General features: G+C 36.1%; 1 protein-coding gene across 2 annotated transcripts in view; it reads left to right on the top strand.

Moving 5' to 3' along the window:
• Window positions 1–22,250, top strand: part of SPINK5 (serine peptidase inhibitor Kazal type 5) — a 68,472-nt gene extending 46,222 nt beyond the window's left edge. The window contains exons 21-34 of one of the 2 annotated variants that reach the window (XM_032250297.1): window positions 1,135–1,262; window positions 2,543–2,639; window positions 4,306–4,433; window positions 4,850–4,922; window positions 5,824–5,951; window positions 6,116–6,194; window positions 9,159–9,286; window positions 10,022–10,094; window positions 10,778–10,867; window positions 10,978–11,105; window positions 12,224–12,320; window positions 16,136–16,266; window positions 18,655–18,745; window positions 21,857–22,250. In XM_032250297.1, the coding sequence (XP_032106188.1) occupies window positions 1,135–1,262; window positions 2,543–2,639; window positions 4,306–4,433; window positions 4,850–4,922; window positions 5,824–5,951; window positions 6,116–6,194; window positions 9,159–9,286; window positions 10,022–10,094; window positions 10,778–10,867; window positions 10,978–11,105; window positions 12,224–12,320; window positions 16,136–16,266; window positions 18,655–18,745; window positions 21,857–21,913 (1,428 nt within the window). In that variant the 3' untranslated portion in view covers window positions 21,914–22,250. The remainder of the gene's footprint in view (window positions 1–1,134; window positions 1,263–2,542; window positions 2,640–4,305; window positions 4,434–4,849; window positions 4,923–5,823; window positions 5,952–6,115; window positions 6,195–9,158; window positions 9,287–10,021; window positions 10,095–10,777; window positions 10,868–10,977; window positions 11,106–12,223; window positions 12,321–16,135; window positions 16,267–18,654; window positions 18,746–21,856) is intronic. The other variant, XM_032250298.1, reaches the window with a different exon arrangement.
• Window positions 22,251–26,607: the final 4,357 nt, after the last annotated feature.

Genomic DNA, 26,607 nt, shown 5'->3' with positions numbered 1-26,607 from the left:
TGATGCCAATACAATTTTATTTATAAAAAGAGATGGCTGGTCAGATTTTGCTCACAGGTCACAGTTTGCAAACCCCTGATTTGTTCTGTTCCCATATATTAGGATTTAAAATTCAGAGATAACCATGAACTTGCTTATAAAGTTAATGGGAGGATAAGTATCAGTACCCATATCTTCATATTTCAAATTTCTGGAAAGAATAGAATTCAAACCTAGAGTTCCTGATACATTCTTTCTAGCACGCTATGTGTTTTGGATTACCACATTTGGTCAATCCATGTGTTCCTTGCTTTACCTCTGGTTATATTTTAGTCCCGGCATTTGGGGAAAAGATTAAAAAGCAGCATCCCCATATATTTCCTTGGGTTCCAAAAGGCTGGCTCCAGGTAGGTTATTTCAAGTTGTGGTCATTTCCCTGCCCCCATCGAAGACTATTGATACTAAAATAACCTCTAAAGAAGTATCGCCCTGGAATTCTGTATGTTTGGCTTGTTTACAGTTGCATTTCACAGTCGAAATTCTAAATTTAAAAATAATAGCAGTTCATACGAAAAATAGATTTACCCTTCAACATCTACAAGAGAAAATTCTTCAGTATGAGATAATTTCTGTTTTCACATTACTGATATAGACAAACTCTCTTCTCATATCATTTTTCTTTTGCTAAACATGACAGTTAGGGGACCTGGCAATGAACGTTTAAGCGGAGGTAGGAGAAAAATTCTCTTTCATCCTCATGAATTTCAATTTGAACTAAAGAATTCAGAATAAAATACAAACTCGATTTTAATTGCCATTAGTAACTTTTTGATCTTCAGTGATTGCTTATTCTCTCTCACTTCCTCATGTATCCCTGAACAAGGATTGTGCCCAGTCATCAGAGAACCCAGTTTATTAAGAGTCTTGTGTATGGTTGCAGGTTTAGTCTGGACTTTGGGGCTGTCAAGGAAAAAGAAATAGAGGCTTCTTCTTAAGCCCTGTGCGCTAAATAGAAATTAAACTCTATAATTGCCAGAAACAAAAACAAAAATCCTCAGGTTATTTTCTCTTTTTTCCCATAACGCACTTAGTAGGAACTCAATAAATTAACTTCTAAGAAGAAGCTCAAGCTTTTTCCTTTTCTCTTCCTTATAGGAGACATGCAATGAATTTCGGAGTCTTTTGCACGATGGAAAACTTTTCTGCACGAGAGAAAATGATCCTGTGCGTGGCCCAGATGGCAAGACTCATGGCAACAAGTGTGCCATGTGTAAGGCAGTCTTGTGAGTGCACAAAAAAAACTCCTACTGTGGGATGGCGAAATTGGGAAAGCAATGAGCCAGATAATATACATTGTGTTTGTCCTTTCCTTACATGTAAAAGAAACAAAAGGTTATCTATAAAGGATTTGAAATAGTTCTTTCTTTATAATGGCCAGTATTCACAGTTCCAGGAATTAAAAATATATGACTAAGTTACTACATTCTCTGTTAGTTCTGGGGTAGAGCCTACTGGTCAATTACACTTTCTAGATAAAATTCTTAAGTTATTTGCTATCAAGTGGATCCTTTCTCTGGATTATCTCTCAATTCACATTGGAAAGAAAACACACAGATTTTAATGTCAAAGTCCTTACCTATATTGTTGAAAATAACACGTTTTCAGGAAATGAAAAGTAGGTCTTTACACAAAGTTTGTAAGTACATGTAGAATATTTAAGTCACTCAATAGCATTTACTGAACATCTACAATGTACAATATGTATAATGATTACACAAAGGTGAATGAAATAGATGATCTTCTCAGAAATCATATAGTCCACTGAGATTAGATATGGACATAAGATAATATAATATAAAGGAGGAATTGTTAAATGAAAAATTTGTCTGTAGTATGTTATGGTACTTCAAGAAAGGGACAGTTAATAGAAAGTTTTATGGTGGGTTGGAACTGGACCTTATAATTCAGGTGAAACGTGGACATGACAGAAAGTGATGAGAGGAGAAGAGAACAGCACAGGTAAAGATATAAAATTACGAAAACGGTAGTATGTACAGTAAAAAGCAAGTCATTTTGTTTAGTCAGAACTTACCAACTTTATCAACCTTGAATGTGCACCAAAGATTTTGAGGTCAATTCTATATGTAATGGGAAGCTGCAAAACTTGTTCAGAAAGGACAGTAAGTGGCAAAAATACTGTGCAAAATGGAAATTTGCACTGTTGGCCAGACTGGTCTCGAACACCTGACCTCAGGGATTTACCGGCCTGGGCCTCCCAAAGTGCTAGGATTACAGGTGTGAGCCACCACACCCATTTTTACTCATCTCATTTTGTTTGTGATGTATATGTGGTGTTCTTTTACTGTAATGGGAGTCCTTCCTGGCAAAGGACTCCATATAATTCATATTTTTATTTTCAGAGAAGCCTATAGCATAATAGATGTTAAATTAATACTTGATAATTCTATACATATGTGATTTGTTCATATAATGAGAAACTCATAGAAATGCACACCACTCTCTGTAATCTATTATTTCCTACCTCCCACTTTCTAATTTCCAGCCAGAAAGAAGATGAGGAAAGAAAGAAGAAAGAAGAGGAAGATCAGAGAAATGCTGCAGGATACGGTTCCAGTGGCAGTGGAGGAGGGGGCACTCAGGTGAGAGCAACTTCTAATTTCAATAACTGGAGTGGGCTTAACTCCTTGACAGTAGGACTATGACATAACATATATATATAGTCTATGGTAAAGGCGATTTTATGCAGAGCTGAGTCCTTGGGAGAATAGAGAAGTTTCTCCTTAAGGTTGCAGAGTAAGATATCAGCACATTTTCATTGCTCTGGGGTTTATTTTGACTTTTTTACATTTCGAAATAATTAACAATATGTAATGACATTTTCCCAGTCTCCGGAGCCCTCTGTGGTAATCTAGACATTGTGTCAATCATTGTTCTCATCAGCATCACATGCTCTTCATTTTCTTTCATTATTCTTTCTTGCCTTGAACAGACCCACTTTTTGGACGTATCTTTCCTATTGATCCAAGGCAGCATGATAGGACAAAAGAACACAGGCTTTGGAGTTAGGTTGGGATATGATCCTGCCCCTACCACCTCGACTTGGGAGACATTGAGGAAATTACTTCTGCTCACTGAATTCTGCTTTCCCTGGTTTAGCAGTACTCTTACAGGGATAAAAGAAAATCATTTAGGCAAAGGTTTAGCATGTTTCTTGAGACATTTTAAAGTGTCAGCATGGTAATGTTGCATATAAGGTCACTCCTTGGGTCTCTGAACACTGTTTCATAAAGTTGCGGTCACCTTATTTAATTTTTACAATCTTAGAATATCAAAACCGTGTCTTCAGTTCCAGATCTGACAAAGGCCCAATATTTACCTTTGATAAACTCTGGCTGCTGTGTTTTTTCCCCGTCTTTTTTGCTTTAGGAGGCTGAGTTCCCCTTTTGAGGAATGGTCCTATTGATTAGACTTGTCTGATAGACATTTTGTCTGTCCATAACTTGATCAAACCTACCTTCCTTGATATTTTACAGAGCTTTGAGTTTTCCTCCAGCATTTTTCTCTCTCTTCTGTCTGCACCAGAGATCTGCACATTTTTTTTTCTGTATAAGGCCAGATAATAAATATTTTAAGCACTGTGGGCATTGCGGGTCATATGTTGTCTGCTGCAACTATTTTACTCACCATTGTCGTGGGAAAGAAGCCAAAAATAGTATCTGAATAAATGAGTGTGGATGTGTTTCAGTAAAACTTTATGTGTAAGAACAGGCTGCAGGAAAGATTTTGCCTGCAGGTTGTACAATTGACCCTTCAACAGCATGGGTTTGAATTGCCCAGGTCCACTTGTGCATAACTTTTTTTCATCCAAACTTAGATAAAAAAATACAGTATATGTGGGATGTGAAACCTGCATAGATGGAGGGCAAACTTTTTGTACAGGTGGGTTGTACAGACCAACTGACAGACTTGAGTATGCATGGGTTTTGATCCTGGAACCAATCCCCCAGGTGTACCAAGAGGCAACTACAGTTTACTGACATTTGATATATGTTATTAAATGCAGTCATATTTATAATTTCCTTGTGTAGATCCTTAAAAGCAGCAGTAGTAGCCATGACAGTTCATCTCTTATAATTAGAACATGGGTGATTCTGGTCCCTTTTTCTCTGTGGATGGCAGACCTAGATCTTATGTTTCCTATAAAGAGAGGTGAAAGAACTTCTCTTACTCAGATTGTAAAAAACATTTACTAAGAATACAGTAGACTAAATAACCCAAGGGGCCTTTGTTCTTCTCTGTTTTCAGGACCAATGTGCTGAGTATCGGGAACAAATGAAAAACGGAAGACTCAGCTGTACACGGGAGAGTGAGCCTGTACGTGATGCTGATGGCAAATCGTACAACAATAAGTGTACCATGTGTAAAGCAAAACTGTAAGTATTTCTCTCAACAGGCATGTCTAAAACATACTCACATTTCTCCTGAATGAATGGCTATTTCTCATTTGCTATGGCTCCTTCCATGAAAATTATTCTTTTTGTTAATTTTCAAATATTACATTTTTCTCTTGCATTCCCTAAGGAACAATATGCTTCAGCAAGGGCAGCTAACCAAGTGGCTGATTCCTGTTATATTTTCTATTACAATTCTGTGAACTCTAAGTGCTATCATGATAGACCCTTGTTCTTCATTGTACCAGAATCCTAGGAAGACTTTGTGATGGCCATTCCAATTCTTGGCCAGCACAGTTGAAGAAAGCTGACTTCTTGTCATTTGCACAGAACACTTACTGCATAATCCAGGGTTAATAGGTGTTCAGAAGATGATTATTGACATTTTTCTCCTCCAGGGAAAGAGAGGCAGAGAGAAAAAATGATTATTCCGGTTCCAGATCAAATGAGAATGGATCAGTATCAGGGAAGGTGAGTTATTATTTGAGTTTTGGCAAATCAAAACTATGGAAGAAGGTGTCAATATGATCAAGCTAGAGCTTGCCCTTAGAAAGCCATGAGTCACCCAGTTATCAGTGACTATCACTGATAACTTGTTCAGTGAAGAAACCTAAGGTCAAGCCTGACACTTTAAAAGGAACTTTTATAAATGATAGTTTATTTAATTATCTCAATAGCCTGGTTGAATATGGCCTTTTAACCTTATTTCGTAGATAGGGAAAATGAGGTTTTGCGAATATATTGGATTTATTTTTGTTTTTGTATTATTTTGCTGCTGCTATAAGTTACTACAAGCAGTTGCTTGAAATAACGCAAATTTATTATCTTGTATTTCTGGGTTCCATAAGTTCTAAATGGGTCTGATTGTGCTAAAACCAAGGTGTCAGTACTGCTGCATTTCTCTGTGGAGGCTCTAAGTGAGGATCTGTTTCTTTGCTTTGTCTAACTTCTAGAAGCTAACTGTATCCCTTGGCTTGTGGCCATCCTTAAGCCAGTGATGGCCAGTCAAGCACTTCTCATGCTATGTCATTCTCACACTGACTCACCCGTCCCCCTCTTTCATGAATAAGAACCTTTGTGATTACATGGGTCTCACTTGGATAATTCAGGGTAACTTCCCCATTTTAAATTCAGCTGATTAGCAATCTGAATTCCATATTCTCACCATAATTCCTCCTTGCCATGTAAAGTAGCATATCTGGAGGTTCCAGGAATTAGAACATGGATGTCTCTCTCTGTGGGCCGTTATTTTGCCTACCACAGTAAGGTTACATGGCTGCCTGCCTCTTGGAAAGAAATTCTCTGATTCTCAAATCCAATCAAATACTATGTAAAAACAGCACTTGCAATATGCTCTTTCCATTTTTTGCAGGATACATGTGATGAGTTTAGAAGCCAAATGAAAAATGGAAAACTTATCTGCACTCGAGAAAGTGACCCTGTCCGGGGTCCAGATGGCAAGACACATGGCAATAAGTGTGCTATGTGTAAGGAAAAACTGTGAGTATTCTTCAAAATGACTTTTTGACTGTGAGTCTTAAAGTATAATAATCATTTCTTACCAGTTTGGGAAAACGACAATTGTTTTAGAAGGAGATCTAGTAATTAATGTGGTGTTTATTCACTTTGATTGAAATGTTTCATTCCCCTCTTCGCCTCCACAGGGAAAGGGAAGCAGCTGAAAAAAAAAAGAAAGAGGATGAAAACAGGAGCAACACAGGAGAAAAGAGCAATGACAAGGAGGTAATAGATGTTGACACACTAATACCTAAATTCAGCTAGTTCATGAATGTTTATTCAACAAATATTCATGAAAAGCTGACTCTGTCCCAATCATTGGTGATATAATGGTAAACAATGAAGTCATGGCCACATCTTGCAAATAAATAGCATACTCTTCAATTCCCCAAAAGTGATTCTGATGGAATTGTAGAGCCAGTGGCAATTGTCAAATTATTGTAGTTACCCGGCTAATTTCATTTTTGAATTTTTTCTTTCCTTTGTGATAGGGTCTTGCTGCTGCTCCGGCTGGTCTTAAACTCCTGAGCACATGCAATCCACCTGTCTCAGCCTCCCAAACTGCTGGGATTACACGAGCCACCACACCCAGTTGTTTCTGGATTTTTTAAACAATAAATATCAAGCAATCAGATGCCAAAGTTTACAAAGAAAATTAGTATCAAAAGTTTGGAGTTTGAGGTGATAAATTCTTGACCTGGCATTTCATTGCCACCTAGTGTTTAATTTTGATCTTTATGAATAGTACTCTACACTACAACACCAACACGTAGAATATTACACAGCACAGTTTCTTTTAATCCACTGATAACCTCCCATTAGAAAAGCAAAATAGTAAAACTTCTCCAGGAAGATTTTTTTCTATTAGCAGGGCAACTTTTCATTAAGCCTGTAGTGACTAAAGAAAATGAAACATTAATATTAATTATCATTATTTAAAAATATTTTGGGAATATCTGTTGTGTATTTTGGTAGATGAATGGCTTTGAGAAAATACTTTATGGCACAACTTCACATGATCTGTAAATGGCATCTATTTAAAATCTTGGTAAATTTTTAATTTTATGATACTTATTTTTAAAATTTCGAACAGAAAAATACTATATATATATGCATACGTAGAAAATATTGAGCGAAACAACAAGAACAACAATAAAAAAAAATATTGATGCAGGGTGTGGGGACTCACTCTTTTAATTCCAGTGTTTTGGGAGGCCAGAGCAGGAGAATTGCTTGAGCCTAAGAGTTCAAAACCAGCTTGGGCAACATAGTGAGACCCTGTCTCTACAAATAATAATTTAAAAAAATAGCCAGGCATGATGGTTCATATCTGTAACTCTAGCTGCTTGGGAGGTTAAGGTGGGAGGATCACTTGAGGTCAGGAATTCCAGGCAGCAGTGAGCTGTGATCACACTATTGCACTCCAGCCTGGGCAACAGTGTGAGAACCTGTCTTAAAACAAAACAAAACAAAACAAAAAAAAAAAAAAAAAAGAAAATACCGAGGTGGGGTGGAGAGAGAGAGAGTCAAATAGAGAGCTACAGTTTTATCTACAAATGCAGTTAAATAAAGTTTACCAGTAATTATATTTAAACCTCTCCCAAATCTATGCAGTGGGTAGTATTGTTCCAATTTTACAATTCAGAAAAACTTAAGAGAAGTAACTACACATAAGTAATGAATAGAAGAGCCAAAGGCTGAATTGCAGAGTTGCAATACAGGCAGATGAGTGCTGTTATAGACATACGTGGTATTGTGAGCACCTGGAAAAGAAAATACTTCCAGTCATTTGTGAAAATGGTGGTTGTGAGACATTTAATATGTTGATAGGTATTTAATTCCAGAGAATTTTTTTTAATGCTACAGTTAAAAGTGAGGCTTGGAACTGTTTATGGACATCACAATTTAAAGAAAGAAGGGCAAGCACAATCTAGGTTACTGTGGTATTTTTTATGGTAATGTTCCCATATCTCCACTTTGGCTCTTTGGGCTTAAAGGAAGTTCCAGAGACTTCTATAGCTCTCTGAAGATTTTAACACAGTCTAGATTCTGTCTGTAGACCTGGTTCCATTGGCTTCTTTTCAAGCTTGTTATGTTTCAATGAGCACAAAAGGCAGCTATGTATATACTCATCCACAAATAGGAGTTTTATTCTCTGCCTTGTAAAAGCAAGTAAGTAAAAACGTATAGTCTGGTGGTTAGCAGGTTTCTGATCACAAATTCAACACTGACTTTATTTAATATCTCTGAGATTTACTTTTCTCATCTGTAACATGGGGATGATGAATATTTATCTTATACGATTTTTATGACCACTAAAGGAAATATATTAAACCACATGACAAAGCACCTCAAGCAATTAATAATACTTTTCTTTTTCTTGGTAAATTGTTGTTGAGGAATAAAGCTGAAAGTTTACATGTTTGTATGTTTTGCCAGAAGAGTATCTTTTAGTTCATTCCAGGGCTTTTGAAGTAGACTTTTTATGTGTGGAATACTGAGTGCACTTCCAGGAAGACAGGTTTAGGTCTCTGCCTTAGAGAAAATTGTATTAAAAAGAGGTGAGGCAGGGCATTGGGGCATATGCCTGTAATCTCAGTGCTTTGGGAGGCCAATGTGAGAGGATCACTTGAGGCAGAGAGTTCAAGACCAACCCGAGCAACACAGAGAGACTCCCGTCTCTACAAAAAATTTGAAAATATTAGCCAGGCATGGTGGCACATGCCTGTAGTTCCAGTTATTTAGGAGGCTGAGGTGGGAGTGTTGCTTGAACCCAGGAGCTGGAGGCTGCAATGAGCTCTGATTGAACCACTGCACTCCAGGCTGGACAACACAGCAAGATCATACATATATATATATGGTGTTCACAATACCACATATGTTTATACATATATACATATACATATACATATACATATACATATAGTTTTTAAAGGGATGGGCTGCTTTAGACAGTAGAGAAATTCCATTAGAGCAAGACAATCATTTGAGAGAGATGCAATGGGGAAGATTCAAAATTCTTAGGTAGAGTTTGAATAAAGTGCCTTTAAAACGTATTTCTTCTCTGAAATTTTACTTTCTCTGTTTTTGTTTCCTGTGTTATGAGTTTATGTCTAATCAGTCAATCATGTTCTCAGGTTTTAAATATTATGCCATCACAGTAACATCTTTTTTTGCTACTGTTGGTAGGATCAGTGTCGTGAATTTCGAAGCATGCAGAGAAATGGGAAGCTTATCTGCACCAGAGAAAATAACCCTGTTCGAGGCCCGTATGGCAAGATGCACGTCAATAAATGTGCTATGTGTCAGAGCATCTTGTACGTAAAAAGGTTTATCAATGAATTTCATAGTTGTACCTGTTTCCCAGAAAATAGTTTTTGCTACTTTTAAAACCTAAGGTACTTGGCATCACACATTAATGATTAAATAGCTCCTCTCTTTTGAAGAGACAGTTTCCAAAGCACTTTCACAAGATTTTTTTAATTTTGATATTGTGAAGCATAATCATACCTTGAACCTCTGGGGTAGGAAGAGGTAGCTTATCAGCTAAGTAACTTGGGACAGGCCAGTTCATCGTGCAGAGCCTCAGTTCCTCCTGAGGAAACAATATAGTTTTGTGGAGATTCAAGGACATTTAAAAACGGTTTATGAACTTAAAAGCATTATACTTATGTAAATAACAAACAAAAGTGTGAGTTTAGTTATAATTTAATTAGAAAAGTAAACATGAGAAATATAATAACTTTCAAGATGAGAGTCTTAAGTCTGTTTTATGTAAGAAAAATAAGGGCCTTGTAGGTTCATATTGTTCCGAATAAGAGTATAGTAACAAAATCTATGAAAGCTGATAGCATTTCTGCAAATATATTGTTATGAAAATTCCAACAATCAGAATTGATTAGCTTATAAAAATGTATTCTTAGATTTTTTTTTTTTTAGGTATAAGAAAATAGTGTTAGATTTGCCAATGTTTGGAATTGAAGAAATGCGTGATTAAAGACAACTCAGTAACAACTCTAGAAAAATTACCCTATTTTTTTTTTATTCTGCAGTGATAGAGAAGCTAATGAAAGAAAAAAAAATAATGAAGAGAAATCAACTGCCAAGGCCTCAAATGATGCAAAGGTTATTTCTTAAAGGATACCAAAATAACTCTTTTACTTTTCACCCTCAGAATTTTGCATTCTTCTCCAGTTTTGGGAATAATACAGATACTAATCTCTTAACTCCAAAGAAAATTGATTTTGCTAATATTGTCACTTTGGATCATAGGAAGATTTTTTGGGGGATTTGGGGTTTGATGCCTTTTTTGATTTTGTGGAAAATTCTCTAACAGTATGTGTCAATTATTGTTTTAGTCTTTCCTCCTTGGGAAAAACATGGATTGAAAAGTAGAGGGTAAAATTATTTACCACTTTAACTGCATGCTTATGTTTGACATTTTAAGTGTAAAGTAAGGCTTTGGGTAGATTGTTGACATTTATTTTAATAATTCAGGCAATATAAACTAAGCTTCCCTTTTAGCTTCTTTTCTGTTTTCTCCAGATGATTTTATCAGCATTAAAAAATCAGTAGTGTGCATGCGTAATGCTTTTTTTTTCTATTTGATTTTCAAGACTGCAGAGAAGACATCTTCATTCAGTTCTGTAACAGTAACAATCACATTTATAGAGTAAGATCCCTGAGCAATTGTCCTTTTGTCAAAAGCATTCTTCATGTGGAAAATAGGGAAAAGGAAGGATGGATGAAAGGGGGAGGAAAACAGGAAGGTCTGTCCAGTGTTGTTTTATGTTTCCCTACATTTTCAGGACCAGTGCAGAGAGGTTCAGAATGAAGTGGAGGATGCAAAGTTTAGGCAACCTGTGGGTTCCTTGGCCTCTGTTGCCAGGATAAGTGCAGTGAGTCTGAGCACAGAGCTAATTGTGGACTTTCTAAAACCAAGTTTGAAAAAATCACTAAGCCAAAAAAGGGACAAAGCCACGTTCACTTTCCTTTTCTCATTTTCTAGGATGAATGCAGTGAATTTCGAAACTATTTAAGGAACAATGAGCTCATCTGCCCTAGAGAGAGTGACCCAGTCCGTGGTGCTGATGGAAAGTTCTATACAAACAAGTGCTTCATGTGCAGAGCTGTCTTGTGAGTAAGAGGATTCTGCTCCCCCTGCAGCTAACAAGGGAACTGCATTTTTAGAAACTGCTGATTGAATAAATTTGTATGTTTATGAACCCTATAGGATTTTTAAAATGTCTTTAGAATTAAGGCCCTCAAGCTGAGAACACCTAATATAGTAGAAAGTACATTTAGACTTGGAGACAGAAATGCTACATGAAAAGTCTAACCATGATGTATGCTAGCTGTGTCATTAAGCAACTTTTTTCAACTTTCAACATCATAATTAGAAGAAATTCTTTGAGATCTTTATTTCATAACTAGATCAGACTCAATTGAGATACCTTCTAAAAATAAATACAAATTTTTACACCCCAAACTATATTAAATCAGAATCTTGAGGCTATGGAATTTATTTTCTGGGTTATTCTAAAAAGCAACTAGAAATGGGGACCCATGGACATTGTTAATGATGATGATGATGATGATGGTTGTAAAGTGCACTGTGAACACAACAATAATCAAATTTATTTAGCTTTTCACAGTGAGTCTTCTTTGAGGAAGGAATTACCAATACTACCCTCATTTTATGTTCTAAAAATCAAAACTTAAGAACATGAAGCCACTTGTCCTCTGTTAAGTGATGAAAGCTCTAAACCAGCTCCTAATTGTGTACTTTTCTTAATGTGTCATCCTGGTCACTATCTTAAAGTTCTGTGATTCTGTTTTATTTATTTATGTATGTATTTATTTACTTACTTTTTGAGACAGAGTCTCGCTCTGTTACCCAGGCTGGAGTGCAATGGTGCAATCTCAGCTCACTGCAACCTCTGCCTCCCAGGGTCAAGCGATTCTCCTGCCTCAGCCTCCTGAGTAGCTTGGATAACAGGTGTGCACCACCACATCCAGCTAATTTTTGTATTTTTAGTAGAAATGAAGTTTTATCATGTTGACCAGGCTGGTCTCTAACTCCTGACCTCAGGTGATCTGCCAACCTAGGCCTCCTAAAGTGCTGTGATCACAGCCGTGAGCCACCACACCCGGCCTCTGTCATATTTTATGAGGATTGCTTAACTTCTCACTGGAAATTATAGGAACTGTTCCCTGTGAATATTATTTTAAATTACTTTTTTTTTTTTCTCTAGCCTAACAGAAGCTTTGGAAAGGGCAAAACTTCAAAAAAAGCCATCCCATGTTAGAGCTTCTCAAGAGGAAGATAACCTAGATTCTCTCAGTTCTCTGGTAAGGAGGACTATTTCTGAAAACTACTTATTAATTTAATTTTCTTGATTTTTTAAAACCTATTGCCATTGGCTGTTTTCATAGAAGGCTCTGAGATTTGCTTATTCAGTGCGGCCTGAAGTCCTTTGAGGACTAAATGCAGTTTATGCTTGGTGAGAGCTCTGGGGTTTCTCATTAGTGGATTATTCTGTGCCCTTTGAGATTATTAGAACATTTAAAATTTTTCAATGTGAGTATGGAATAATTGTGACTTATGTCAAATGTGGTAATACGTAGTCAGGTGCCTCAATTCTGTAATTTTAGCAGGCCAAGAAGCTTCTGCTTACTTCCCTCCCCCAACCAAATCCACTTCTACATCCTAGAACTCTATGCTGAGCATGCTCACAGGTGTAGATTTCCACAAATTAGCAATTCGCAGTAGCTAAAACTTCTTATTTAAAATATAGGCTGGGCTGGGTGTGGTATCTCATGCCTATAACCCCAGCGCTGTGGGAGGCCAAGGCAGGTGGATCCCTTGGCCCCAGGAGTTTGAGACCACCCTGGGCAACATGAGGAAGCTCTGTCTCTACAAAAAATTAAAAAAAAAAAAGTTAGCTGGGCATGGTGCCTTGTGCCCATAGTCCCATCTACTTAGGAGGCCAAGGTGGAAGGATGGCTTGAGCCAAGGAGGTCGAGGCTACCATGAGCCATGATAGCACCACTGCACTCCAGCCTGGGTGACAGAACAAGGTCCCATCTCTCTCTCTTTCTCTTTCTCTCTGCTGATAGTCATCAGTAATGTAAGTATGGTTACATTAGCATGATAGGATTTACTTTGTAGAACCTTGGCAAGATGAGGAGTAGAAAGAAGCAAAGAGGATATGAGATCATCAAGCAGATTCTCAGATTGGGCCCTAAAAGGAGGATTTTAACACCTAGGCCGATGACCCAGAAAAGGAGAAAGAAAGGTATCCAACATAAATTTTACCTAATTGTTCATCCAGTTCAACTAGGGTAATAGATGTGTTACATACATGAACTATGCATTAATTACATATTTCTGGTAAGTTGGGCTCTACATCAGGGATCCAAAGACATGGAGAAGAGCTATTCACAAAATATGTGCTTCTTTTTTTAATTATTGAAGTATAATAGTCACATAGAAGAAATGCACACATCCAAGTAAATAGCTAAATGAAATATCACAAAGTGATCATATCTGTGATAGCAGCAAGAAATAAGATATGACCAGTAGCCCTCTCATTCTCCCTCCTAATCTACAATCTGTTTTGAAGCTGAGATTTCTTTTGGAGAAATAAATCTTTCATTAGTCATCATTTCATCAAGGCAGCAGTCTGTTTGTCAGTCTACAAATACTTATTGAGAACCTGCTATTTTTCCAGGCATTACTTATGTATGCTAGGTTATAACTATAAACAAAACAGATAGCACTCACTACATGGAGTTCATAGTGTGTTGGAAAAGCAGATAGAATAAATAATATGAATAAATAAAAATATAATGTCAAGGAGGCAATAAGGCAGAAAAATATGGTACAGTAAACTCTGAGATGGGGAGTGGAGGGAATACAATTTTAAGTGGCATATAAAAGGAAGAACTCTTTCAGAAGGTGACATTTGCAGCAAGATGTAAGGGTATTGATTCCGTAGGTATATCTGAGGAAAACATATTCCAGGCAGAAAACATAGCAAAGTACTTAGTGTTGTTGAAATACAGCTACCTCAGTTGTAGAGGAGGGAGTCAGGAAGCTAATGGGAGGGCTTGTTATAAAGGATTTTGTAGACAATTTTAAAGACTTCACCTAGTATTCTGAATGAAGGTTTTGAGAAGAGTAATATAATTTGATTTACGTTTTAAAGGAATAACTTTGACTGCTGTCTATTGAAAACACTGCAGGGAGGCAAGGGCTGGACAGCTAGTTAGCTATTGCAGTAGTTCACACAAGAGATGATGTTAGTTTACAGCATCTTAGCAGTGGTGGAGCTCTTGAGAGCTGGTTAGATACTTGGTCTGTTTTGAAGGTGGAGTCAACAGAATTTGTTGAGTTGATATATTACGTTAAAAAAGAAAAGAGAGAGAGACTGAGAAACATTGTAGTCCCTTTTGAACATTATAGCACCAGCTACCTGAAAGATACAATGGATATATACCTGGTTGAGTCTAACCTTTGCCAGAGATTCATATAAGTTACTGATCTGAATTCTCCATGAATATTTATATCAATATGGAGAACTCACCACAACCTAAAGCAATTCATTTAGATGTTTGAATCATTTATCAAAAGAAAGGAACAAACAAACAAACACTGCTTGACTCCTCTGAAATGAATATTAACAGATATAATCCTAACAAATTTTCTATATCTTCTTTGTGTCTGTTTTCAGTAAGTAGTTTTCAAGGAATTTATTAATTTCATCTATATTGTCAATATTTTCGGCATATAGTTATTCATAACATTTCTAAATTATCCTTTTAATATTTATAGTTCATATAGTGATGGCCTTTCATCTCTAATATTGGTAATATGTGTTTTCTTGACTCTGGTCAATTTCGCCAACAGCTTATCAGTTTATTAATCTTTTCAAGCAGCTAACTTTTTGCCTTGTTGTGTGTTCTATTTCATCAATTTCTCTTCTTTATTATTTATTTTAAAAAAATTTCTATTCTCATAATTTGCTAGCTTCTTCAGGTAAAAGTTTAGGTAAGTCATTTGAGAATGTTCTTCTTTTCTAATATATGTGTTAAAGTTATAAATTACCCCCAAATTACTGCTTTGGTGCCGGGATTTGATAGCTTATATTTTCCTTGTGATTCAATTAATTTCTAAATTTTATGATTACTTTGAATTGTGAGTTATTTAGGACTCATCCTTTTACTTATAAATATATTTCTTATAAATATTACATGGTTGATTCTTTTCATTCTTCCAGTTTGATAATTTCTGTCTTTTAACTGAAGTACTTAGTTATTAATATTCTATGTAATTACTGACACCATTGGATTTAAGTCTTCCATCATCTTATTAGCTTTTGAACCCATTTTTTTATATTTTGGCTCTACCTTTTGCCTTTTTAAAAAATTAATCAAGTTCATGTTATTATCATTAATCACTAAACCCATACTTTCAAAAAACTACAAAGAACAAATATGTTTCTTCTTTTACATGGAAAATATACATATATATTCTACCATGGCAAACATACTGACAACTAAAATTTACTGAACACTTAGTATGTGACAGATACTGTGGTAAGCATGAACTTATATGCATTACCTGTTTTAATCCCCTAAAGCAGTAATATGAAGTAAGAACTACTATTATTTACGATTTTCAGGTGAGAAAATTAAGGCTGCGAAAAGTTAGATAAGTCATTTCTTTAGTTAGTAGTAGAGCTAGGACACAAAAAGTCATGCAATTTATGGGTATTTACCTCCGATTCTTTCCTTTCTAGGCTGTATACAACCTGTACCTTCACTTAAAAAGGCAAATATTATTTCTAGCATGCTATCATCCTGGTTTTCTTCTTTTGGACAGATAATTGTGTCACGTATTATAAAGAGGTTTTGCCTTACTAAAGTTTTGTTATTCCTTGTTCCTTTGTTTACTTGCCTTGTCTAGTTAAAAATTGCCAAATTCAGAAAGTTAAATCCAACAAATATGATGCAAAAGCAATCTTTTAGTTTGTATAACCTATACCACACTCCTTTCACAACCATTTATTCGAGTTGGGTTAAGGAGCTCAAGAAGTATTCTCAAGCCCATCGCTCTCCTTGAATGTCAGCAAGTAAGTCTGCTTAATGTTTTGCTTGTTCAGGATTCTGAGATGTGCAAAGAGTACCGAGTATTGCCCAGGATAGGTTATCTTTGTCCAAAGGATTTAAAGCCTGTCTGTGGTGACGATGGTCAGACCTACAACAATCCCTGTATGCTCTGTCATGAAAACCTGTAAGTATTCAAGCTGCCCCATCATATCTTCCAGTTTAGAATTTCTCAGCTAGAGTGTTAAGCCATAGTAATGCACTGATATAAATTTGGAGTGTGTAGCAAGTAATTTATTCATCATAGAACTTAAAAATTCAAAATTTGTGAATTATGTTACTTTTATGTAAAATAGAAAAGATTTGAGGTTATTCCCCAAATTGCTTACCTACATTGCTTAGCTACATTGCTATATGCTTTACTGAGTAGAAGAGAAAGAAAAAAAATAGTGGGGTTAAAATTGCAGAATATTGGTATAAACTTGTGTACACTCATGGGAGTGTGAACATCATTTGTTCTGTGTGTAGTGGAGAAAAACAGTAGAGAACTACTGCTATATAAAGTCAGCCCAGCATATGATATCTAAAATGTCTTGTGCCTATAAGATAGCCACAGATTTCTCATTTCTTTAAGCCTGCCTCTTGAAAGAAGTAGTACCTTGCAAAAGGAAAGTGCACTGTACAAAAGGAAGCACAATAAATAAATGGTTGATCTGATGTCTGCTCTCATATTTATGACTATCTGGAGGCATATTATCTCATTCTGAATCTTACTCCCGTCATTGGAGAAATGGAGACAGTTCTCTGAGCTTCTGACTTCACAGATGGTTGAGAAGAACTGCTAGATATAAAAATATTTTTATTTTACGTTCAACACAAGGGATTCATTTTAATACTTTTATTATTGGCTTTAGTTTTGTTGTTTCTTCTGTGCTCAAATGCTCTCTGAAATTTTTAAGTAATTTCTCCCTGACTCCATGTGCATCCCTTTCCTCTGGCCTCCATTTGACCAGCTTTCAAGGAGAGGTTGGTGACAAAGCTTGGTTTTTCCATCTCGCCTCGCCCCAGACCTACACTGCAGTTCATGTGCTACTTTATCCTTCTTAGGACGCTGTAAGCAAGGGCCAGAACATGAGGATAGGACTCCCTGATATCCTGCTTTTTAATCCTGGAAAAGTATTTAAAAAGAAAAAGGCACTCCTCAGGTCATATGCTTAAGAGCATAAAATCTGAATATAATCCTTCTTTTATAGATAAGGGGGGCACCTTCACATTTCAGTCACTGAATCCCTGCAAACTGCTATGCTGCTATGGAATGTTGTTATCTTTATTGTACAGAAGGTTAATCTGAGGGTCAGAGAGTCCAGATAATTTGTTCAAAGTTATAAAGCTAGGAAGTAGATCAGACAGGATTTTGGCCTTATTAATTTGGGCCTAAATACAGTTATTTTTTTCTTCACTATCCTACTGTTATTTCTAGGACAGTAGTTCCTTAAATTTTCAAAGACAAAAGATTCCTTAGACGATATGAAGAAAGGTAACCTTTCAAGAACATTTTTTAAAAATTATGTGATATGAACAATTCACACACATAATATTCGTTGGTACCTGGAGTACTTGAAATTCATCCATAGACCTTGTAGGGTTTTAAGGATTAAGAAATTCTTGTTTAAGGAATAAATATAACTGTCCAGGAATTCCATTTCTATATATATCATATTTCCAGTCAGAAATCCTGCAATTCCTCTTTCTTGTAAATGTCAGGGCCTAAATTAGCCACATAATTTTCTTCAACATTTTTATCAACTTTATAGACCCATAAAAAATGATCTATTTAAGGGAACTTTAGAGTAAGAAACTGAAATGATGAAAATATTAAGAAAGCATGCCTCAGGATAATTTGTTTGGCTAAGGGAGTTGGGAGTATATATTATAAAGAAGGATCAGTTTATCTGAGACAAGAAGAAACAATATTCCTTTCTAAGGCTTTAGAGAAAATTATAGGAGAGCAATTTCAACGTAAGCAATGCCAAAATACACATTGTACTGCCTTGATAGATAATGAGTTTCCCATCACCAGAGGAAAACAAGTACATATCTGATTCATAATATTTCTCCAGTAAGAAGTATTAAAATTCATACTTCTTAAGATTCATTCCAACAATACAGTTCAGACTGTATCATTTTTGTCTTGTTATATTTTATATTCTCCAAATCATATTATTGGTACTTAATATAGTTAAACATCTCTCTGGGATCTGATTCTCTCATCTATAAATGTAAGATCTCCTTTAGACCAGATGATCTGCAAGTTTATTTCCAATATTTTCTATGAATATGTAAGTATACGAAATGTGACAGAATAGGTCCAGAGCTAGGGAATAAATCTGGAGCAGAAGAGAGACAGCCTGAACGATGTCTACTGAAAATGAAAATAGTTGAATGGAGATCCCAGATTCTCCCTCTAAATGCAGCTTGGTTTGATGTCCAAATGTCCTGCACGTTGGTCCTTATTTATTTTCTTATTATAACTGAGAATTTCCTCACTGTTGAAGCATCCTCTGATCTGTTTTAGGATACGCCAAAAAAATACACACATCCGCAGTAAAGGGAAGTGTGAGGAGAGCAGCACCCCAGGAACAACCACTGCCAGCATGCCCACATCTGTAAGTACACAAGTAGGCTAGGCTCCATGGTTATGTTGTGAGGAGCAGTGGGTTCTGCTTTTGTTCCCTTCCATTGAGTAATGGACATTTCTCTGGCTAGAAAGGTGACACTAGGTCAGGTGACTCAGAATTGGTCACATTTTTCACTGGAAGGATAACTAATTACTGAAATAAGTAAAACTAATGTAGCAGTTAATATTTTAAACTATTTACTGGGTTCATTAATAGACTGTTTATGAGCATTGTCTCCAGCATAACATTACTTAGTTCAGGATAGGTTTTATTTTCTGTGATTTTCAATAAAAAGATGAGACAGAGTCCAAGAGAGGTCAGAGAGTGACAGAGCTGGATTTAAACAATTTCTATATAATGCCCATATTCTTGAACTTTACATTGTATTAAATTACTTCCCAGAATTAAAAGTTGATCAATTTCATTTAAACCCCTGAAAGGATGTTTCAACATATGTTACTGAGTTTAAGATTCTCCCTGATGACTGTATTTGAATAGTCATCCTCAGAGAGATGGTATATAATGTGAAAAAATAGAAATTTTCAAATAAGAGAAAATGTTTTGTTACCAGATAAATATGACTTCAAATTTCAAATTTTACTGTGCTTCATATATGAGATTTTTGGCAAATCACATAAATACTCTAAACCAAAGACCCCAATGAGCTATGAAAATATTCAATGAAGACTGGCTTCTGTGCATTTGACACAGTGTCAGAAAAATTAATGGCACTGTTATTATTATGCCTAAGACAAAAGTATGAATTTAGAAAAAGAGAAGAGTCCAAAGTATGAACTTAAAAAAAACAGACCATGGTATAGTGCTTATTTATTTTTAATAAATTATTTTCAATGATACTTTGATAATATTACATTTAATAAATAATATTTTAATGAGTTACACTTAATAATACTATTTATTATTATTCACACTGTCTTTGCTCCTTTCCACTGCCACAAAAAGCTCTGGGAGTAATGGAATCAGAAACTATTCAGCCAGATTTGGAGCTCTTAGTCAAGCAATACTAGAGAAGGCCATATGAAAAACACTTACCAAACAACCTTTGCTATGGGAAACTGTGAAAACAAGAATCATAAGCTAGAGTCTTTCTAGTTTCACATTAGCAGCTGAGAGCAGTGTAGAGGAAGCCAAGGACAGGAATGAAATCCAAAGACCCTATCTTTCTCATGTGGACTCGACAAAGTTATTTACCACCCACTTAAAGACCTTTATTCTGGCTATTTACCAGAATTCATAAAAAGAGAGTTTAAACTTTTACTCTAGTCCCTATATTGTGTTCTAGTCCCTATATTATTATATAGAAATTCTTAGTAGTTTGCTCCCCATTTTATTTACAGAATATACTGTGACATTTCCTCACAAATTCACCTAGTTACATATACCTCAGGATAGAAAAGTCAAAATAGCTTTATGCCAGTCCAATAGACCACACCTTAGACCACATTTCCCTGTAACTCTCATGCTGTGTAGGCAACTTGAAAAAAACTGCTTTATAAAGAACTTGCCATAGATTTATACTGGTAAGATGTATTTCTTTAAACAATGAAGAATCTTGCCAGAACTCAGCACGCAAGGTGTTGTAAAAGAGTGCCATTCTTCCATTTCTGGGTGTATACTTTCCACTGGAGCTGCATAACGGGCATTAATAATGACAGAAATTATTATATTATTAGTTAATGAAACAAAAATTAAAAGTGTCCTGGACACAGATGGAATTTCAGGTCCCTGTGTAAGATTCCAGGGTGTGATCTTGGGTACAGGTAGTACAGATTGGTCATGGCCTAACATTGTTCTGATGACTAGTAAGGATGTATATACTGGGGTTGAAGACTATTGTCTGAACTTTATTTCTGGGTGAAAGTTTCTCTAAGAAAGTGGAATCTCAAAAATAGATTAAGAGTCCAGGAAGTCACAACTTTCCTGGGAAAGTAGGTTGAGTATGCTGGAACCCACACTTTGATTACTAAGTACATAATACTTCCTATTATGCAATAATTATTATACAGTAACTACTAAGATTTACATAGCTCTTTAGAGGTTTGTGTGCATTTTCTGTTTGTGCCCTTACAATAGTCATTTGATTAGGGCAGGGATCACTGTCTTTCCCATTCTACAGAAAGTCAGCCTGGGGGAAAATGTCACTTAATAAAGTCACTCAGTATAATATCTTGAGTTCAATGTAGATATCCTGAGTTCATTTCCAGTGCTCTACTACCATTCCTTAGTTGTCAGGAGATTCTAAAGACTAAGCACTCTCAAGAAGGCATTATCTCAATTAAAGCACGATTTGCTATATTGGAAAGCAATTCCTATATTAAGAAAAATACCAATATTATTTTGTGAGATAAACAAATGACTGTTCTTATCTATATCTATCAATTTCATGATGGATTTTCAAGGATTCAGGAAGACCAAAGCTTGCTACTTTCAAACCAAAGAAAACCTTCTGGTGTGGATGTAGGCAATAAAGTGGAGGTTTGAGTTTGGAATGACAGTTCTGCTCATGCCCCAGGTGGTACTAGTTGAAGATGTGCAGTTATGTGGAAGAAAACTTCCCGAGGCCCTCACCCCCTATAAGAATATTTTTAAATATTGATTTAATGTTTTGAAGGTTGATTTCACATGCCTGAATGAGTCAGGCAAAGGAAGACAGCTGATTCTGTTCTAGTGGCCTACAACAAGCTACAGCAGAAAAACATTCACGTTAAAGGAATTGGATTCAAGTCATGACCTAACATGACAGTGACAAGTTCCTAATCTCTGAAGCTCAATTTTCTCATCTTCAAAATGGTGCTAATGACGCCTACTTCTTTTTATCGGCATGAAGCCTGCATGTAATCAAAGGCAGAGTTAACTCATGTTCATTTTTGTGTCCACCTCAACACATAGTACATGCTAGGTGCTCAATACTTGTTGTATCAAAGTGATAAAATGGGAAAGTGATTTTAAGTTGTTACTTATTTGCAGAGTGCAGGAATCTATGGATTTCTTTGATTAAGATGCAGCTATAAATATACAGCCCACATTTCTGCAATATCTCTGGGTTCTAGCATCTAACCTACCCATCTTCTCTTCTAGGATGAAGACAGGAAGATTGTTGAAAGCCATGAGGGAAAAAATAAACCCCAATTCTGAATCACCTACCTTCACATCTGTATATACAAGGAATTCTTGAGAGATTGTCTTATTTGCTATGGAAAACAATGCAGAGCTGTTGGGAATGGACTCACTGACTTTCAGTCTTTTCCATCTCTTTTCTCCCAGATGTTGTGATCTGAGGGCACAAAGACATCTCCACCAAGTCTGTACCCTTGAAGAGTCTTGATCACAATGCTGTCTGTCCAACTGCCTGTTCAATAAAAGTAAACTCAGCAGAACACCCTTCCTGGGATTTCTTTGTCACTGTCTGGATAATAGAAATGTGTTTTTACAGAAACTGAATAAACTCTACCCTTTTGTCTTGCTAAACCCACTGGTGGACAGAGAATGCTCACTTTTTTTCTACTTAAGTTGCTGTCATAGTTGAGAAGAACTGTCTAGAAGAGAGGTGGGGAGATATGACTTCCCAGCAGCCAACAGCTACACAAAGTTGAACTAGCTGTAAATCAGCTTCATCTTAACTATTCATTACCATGCCAGCTCTCCTTTCTAAATTTTCATGAATGGAATAACTGTCTCTCAGTTATTTAGGTCCCATCCAAAGACACAAACCAGTAAGTTCTCATGTCTGTTCATTGAGTTACCTCGTGACAATTAACTATATCACAGACTTGTACCCATAATCTGGGAAGAAAATTTATTATCAATGTGTACAAGTCTCTAAAGTGGCACTCTCCAATAGAAATGTAATTTAAGCCATATATGCAATTTTAAATTTTCTACAAGTTAAAAATAATCATTATAACATTATTAATTTTAATAATATATTTCATTTAGCTTCATATATCAAAACTATTAATGTAATCAACATAAACTTTTAAATGTACTAAGTCTTTGATATTGGTGTATATTTTACACTTACAACACATCTCAATTTGGACCTGCCACATTTCAAGTGCTCAATAGATACATGTGAATAGAGGTCACCTTATTAGGCAATTCAGTGGTGCCATGAGCTAATGGACATGGGAAATCAGAGGAGGAATGCAGGCATTATATAGGGGTGGATGAAATGCTTGTAATTGCCTGACTCTATGCTGAAACTCTATAAATCCCTAGTCTACCTAGCCTCTTTGCTCACTTGAAAATTCTGGGCTGGTGCTGAATACACTCCATAGGGAGAAATTATATGGAAAATCCATTATGGGGCAAGGTGTTCTCAGCTCCAGAAGAACTAGCCTGATGTGACAGACTTATTTGGATTTGGGAAGTTAATTTTTTATTTTTCCTCTCTAACTTTTTTTTAAGTCTCTGCTAGCTCTATTATAGTAGGATTTGATGATCTTTGTCCTTTGTAACTGAGTGAAAATAAATTATCCCTATGGTGCATTCTTTTCTATGCTACATTAAGAAAAAAAAAGAAGAAGGGCCTATAAATAATTTTTTCAAGCATGAAAATTATGAAGTAATTCCTGTTGAATTCTTCGTATTATTATTTGGCAATTTTAGGATGTTGAGCATGGGTTCAGAGAGCTCATGATATATGGGATTCTATCTTCTTCCTGTTCACTTCTAGAAAACCCAGAAACTCTCTTCTTCTGGTTAAAACATATGCTTTTCTGAAAAGGTGTTTTGTTATGTCATTTTAAATATTTGATTAGAATATAAACACAAATCTTTTATATTTATTTTATCATTATTAATATGCTCAAAAGAAATTTTTATCCCGTCCTTAAGACTTAACCAATTCTTGGCAATCACTCAGTACAGAGAAAGAGTTCAACTTAGGGATAGAGTGGGGTAGAGGATATAATAGTCTAGAACGGGATGAGACAAGGGAATGAGGAGAGGCCCAGTGACCTCAGGAGTGAGAATCAAAGGTGAGGGGCGGGAAGGATGCAGAGGTCAGGAATAGAAAAAGGTCAAGGAAATTAAAGTTAAAAATAGAGTGAGGCCCAAGGATTGGGGTTAAGAGTGTGAATATGTAGAACACATTACTCGGGGTTTAAAAAGCTGAAAGTTGATTTTTTTTGAAGGTATGCAAACTAGGAGTATATATATATTTTCATCCATGCCAAAATGGTAACAAATAAATAGCTGCATCAAATATCAAGTAAATTAATCTTTGAGTTACTTAAGTTATATCCTGATGGGCAAGAGGTAAATGGAAACCAGAACCATCTCATTGAAGTTTCTAAACTAAATCTAAAATTCTAAACCAGGAGTTGATAAATAATCCTGAGATGGAACCAAGGAAAGCAAAAATATTTCTGTCAGCCCCACCTGTCCACCACTACCATGTGCTTATGCATTTCTCTAGATAATTAGATCTTCAGATTCCATTTTGTGTTAGGGGTTTTCAGAGATCTATCTTTTTCAAACTCCTTTTTCTGAAACAGAAGACTGGAAATGAAACCGTCTTTGTTTCTTCTATAAAATGGGGGCTAATAATTTCAATCTTACAGGTTACAATGAGGATTAAGTTATATAGCTTATGAATGTCACAAACTGAAGATCTCATACATATTAAGTTCTCAATAAATGCTTGTCATCATTATTTATTATAAAACAGTAAGTTGTCAGAATTTGCTTATTCAATAAGCTCTCCAATTCAATTAATTTTCTTGTGTTTTTTTTTCTATTTTAACCTCAAAAATATTTTTGCCAATATATTTGTCCGCCTGAAGCCTTCTCATTTCTTTCAGGTTTCAGAAATACCTAAGGATGTGGAGAAAAGTGAATATTTACACACTCTTGGTGAAAACATAAATTATTTTAACCTCTATGGAAAACAGTATGGAGACATCTCAAAGAACGAAAAATAGAACTATGATTTGACCCAGCAGCTCCACTGCTAAGTGTCTACCAAAGGAAAATAAATCATTATATTAAAAAGCCACCTGCACTAGGATGTTTTTCACAGTGCAATTCACAGCAGCAAAATCATGGAACCAATCTAAGTATTTGTCAACAGTTGATTGGATCAAAAATGTGGTATATATATGCCATGGAATCTTATGCAGCCATAAAAAGGAAGGAATGTTCTTTGCAGAAACATGGATGGAGTTGGGGGCCATTACCCTAAGTGAATTAACTCAAAAACTGAAAATCAAATATTGTATATTCTCAGCAGTAAGTGGCACTCATGGACATAAAGACAGATAATAAACTCTGAGGACTCCAGAAGGAGGATGAGAGAGAGGTGAGGGTTGGAAAATTACCTATTTGACGTAACGTTCACTATTTGTGTGATGGGTACACTAGAAGCCTACAATACACCCCTGTAATAACATGCACATGCACTCCTTGAATCTAAAATTAAAAATGAAGCAAAACATCAAGTTACCTCTGGAACCAACAGCAAAGAATTCTGTAGTTGATTGGTAATTCCTGCCACAAGCATAGGGCAGAAGTAGCAAAGGCAGGAACACCAGGTTTTTTCCATCCCACAATAGGGCAGATACTTTGGAACTGAACAGATCTAAGCTCAAATCCTGACTTTGTCACTCACTAACTCTATGACAATAGAAATGATACTTTATCTCTCTGGATCTTTGTTTCTTCTATAAAATGGGAACTAATAATTTCTATCTTACAGGTTACAATGAAGATTAAGTTATGAGAATGAAACCAAGTCAGAAAACACCCTTCAGGATATTATCCAGGAGAACTTCCCCAACCTAGCAAGACAGGCCAACAATCAAATTCAGGAAATACAGAGAACACCACAAAGATACTCCACAAGAAGAGCAACTCCTAGACACATAATCACCAGATTCGCCAAGGCTGAAATGAAGGAAAAATGTTAAGAGCAGCCAGAGAGAAAGGCCGGGTTACCTGCAAAGGGAAGCCCATGTGACTAACAGTGGATCTCTCAGCAGAAACCCTATGAGCCTGAAGAGAGTGAGGGCTAATATTCAACATTCTTAAAGAAAATAATTTTCAGTCCAGAATTTTATATCCAGCCAAACTAAGCTTCATTAGTGAAGGAGAAATCAAATCCTTTACAGACAAGCAAATGCTGAGTGACTTTGTCATCATCATGTCTGCCTTACAAGAGCTCCTGAAGGAAACACTAGACATGAAAAGGAACAACGGGTACCAGCCACTGCAAAAACATACCAAATTGTAAAGAATATTGATGCTATGAAGAAACTGCATCAACTAACGGGTAAAATAATAACCAGTGAGCATCATAATGACAGGATCAAATTCACACATGACTCTCCCTCCGCTCCCATATATATATATGGCTTTTTTTTCCTGAGATGGAGTCTTGCTCTGTCACCCAGGCTGGAGTGCACTGGTGTGATCTCAGCTCACTGCAACCTCCACCTCCTGGGTTCAAGCAATTCTCCTGCCTCAGCCTCCCAAGTAGCTGGGATAACAGGCACCTGCCACAACACCTGGCTGATTTTGGTATTTTTAGTAGAGATAGGGTTTCACCATTTTACCCAAGCTGGTCTCAAATTCCTGACCTCATGATCCACCTGCCTTGGCTTTTGAAAGTGCTGGGATCACAGGCATGAGCCAGTGCAATATAAATGGGCTAAATGCCCCAATTAAAAGACACAGACTCGCAAATTGGATAAAATGTCAAGGCGTATCAGTGTGCTGTATTCAGGAGACCCATCTCACGTGCAAAGACACACATAGACTCAAAATAAAGGGATGGAGGAATATTTACCAAGCAAATAGAAAGCAAAAACAAACGAACAAAACAGGTTTTG

This window comes from Sapajus apella, unplaced genomic scaffold (assembly GCF_009761245.1).
Source record: "Sapajus apella isolate SASKATOON/1434 unplaced genomic scaffold, GSC_monkey_1.0 scaffold71, whole genome shotgun sequence".
NCBI lineage: Eukaryota > Metazoa > Chordata > Mammalia > Primates > Cebidae > Sapajus > Sapajus apella.
The sequence above is the reverse complement of the archived record's forward strand: the minus strand, read 5'-3'. Positions and strand labels throughout refer to the sequence as shown.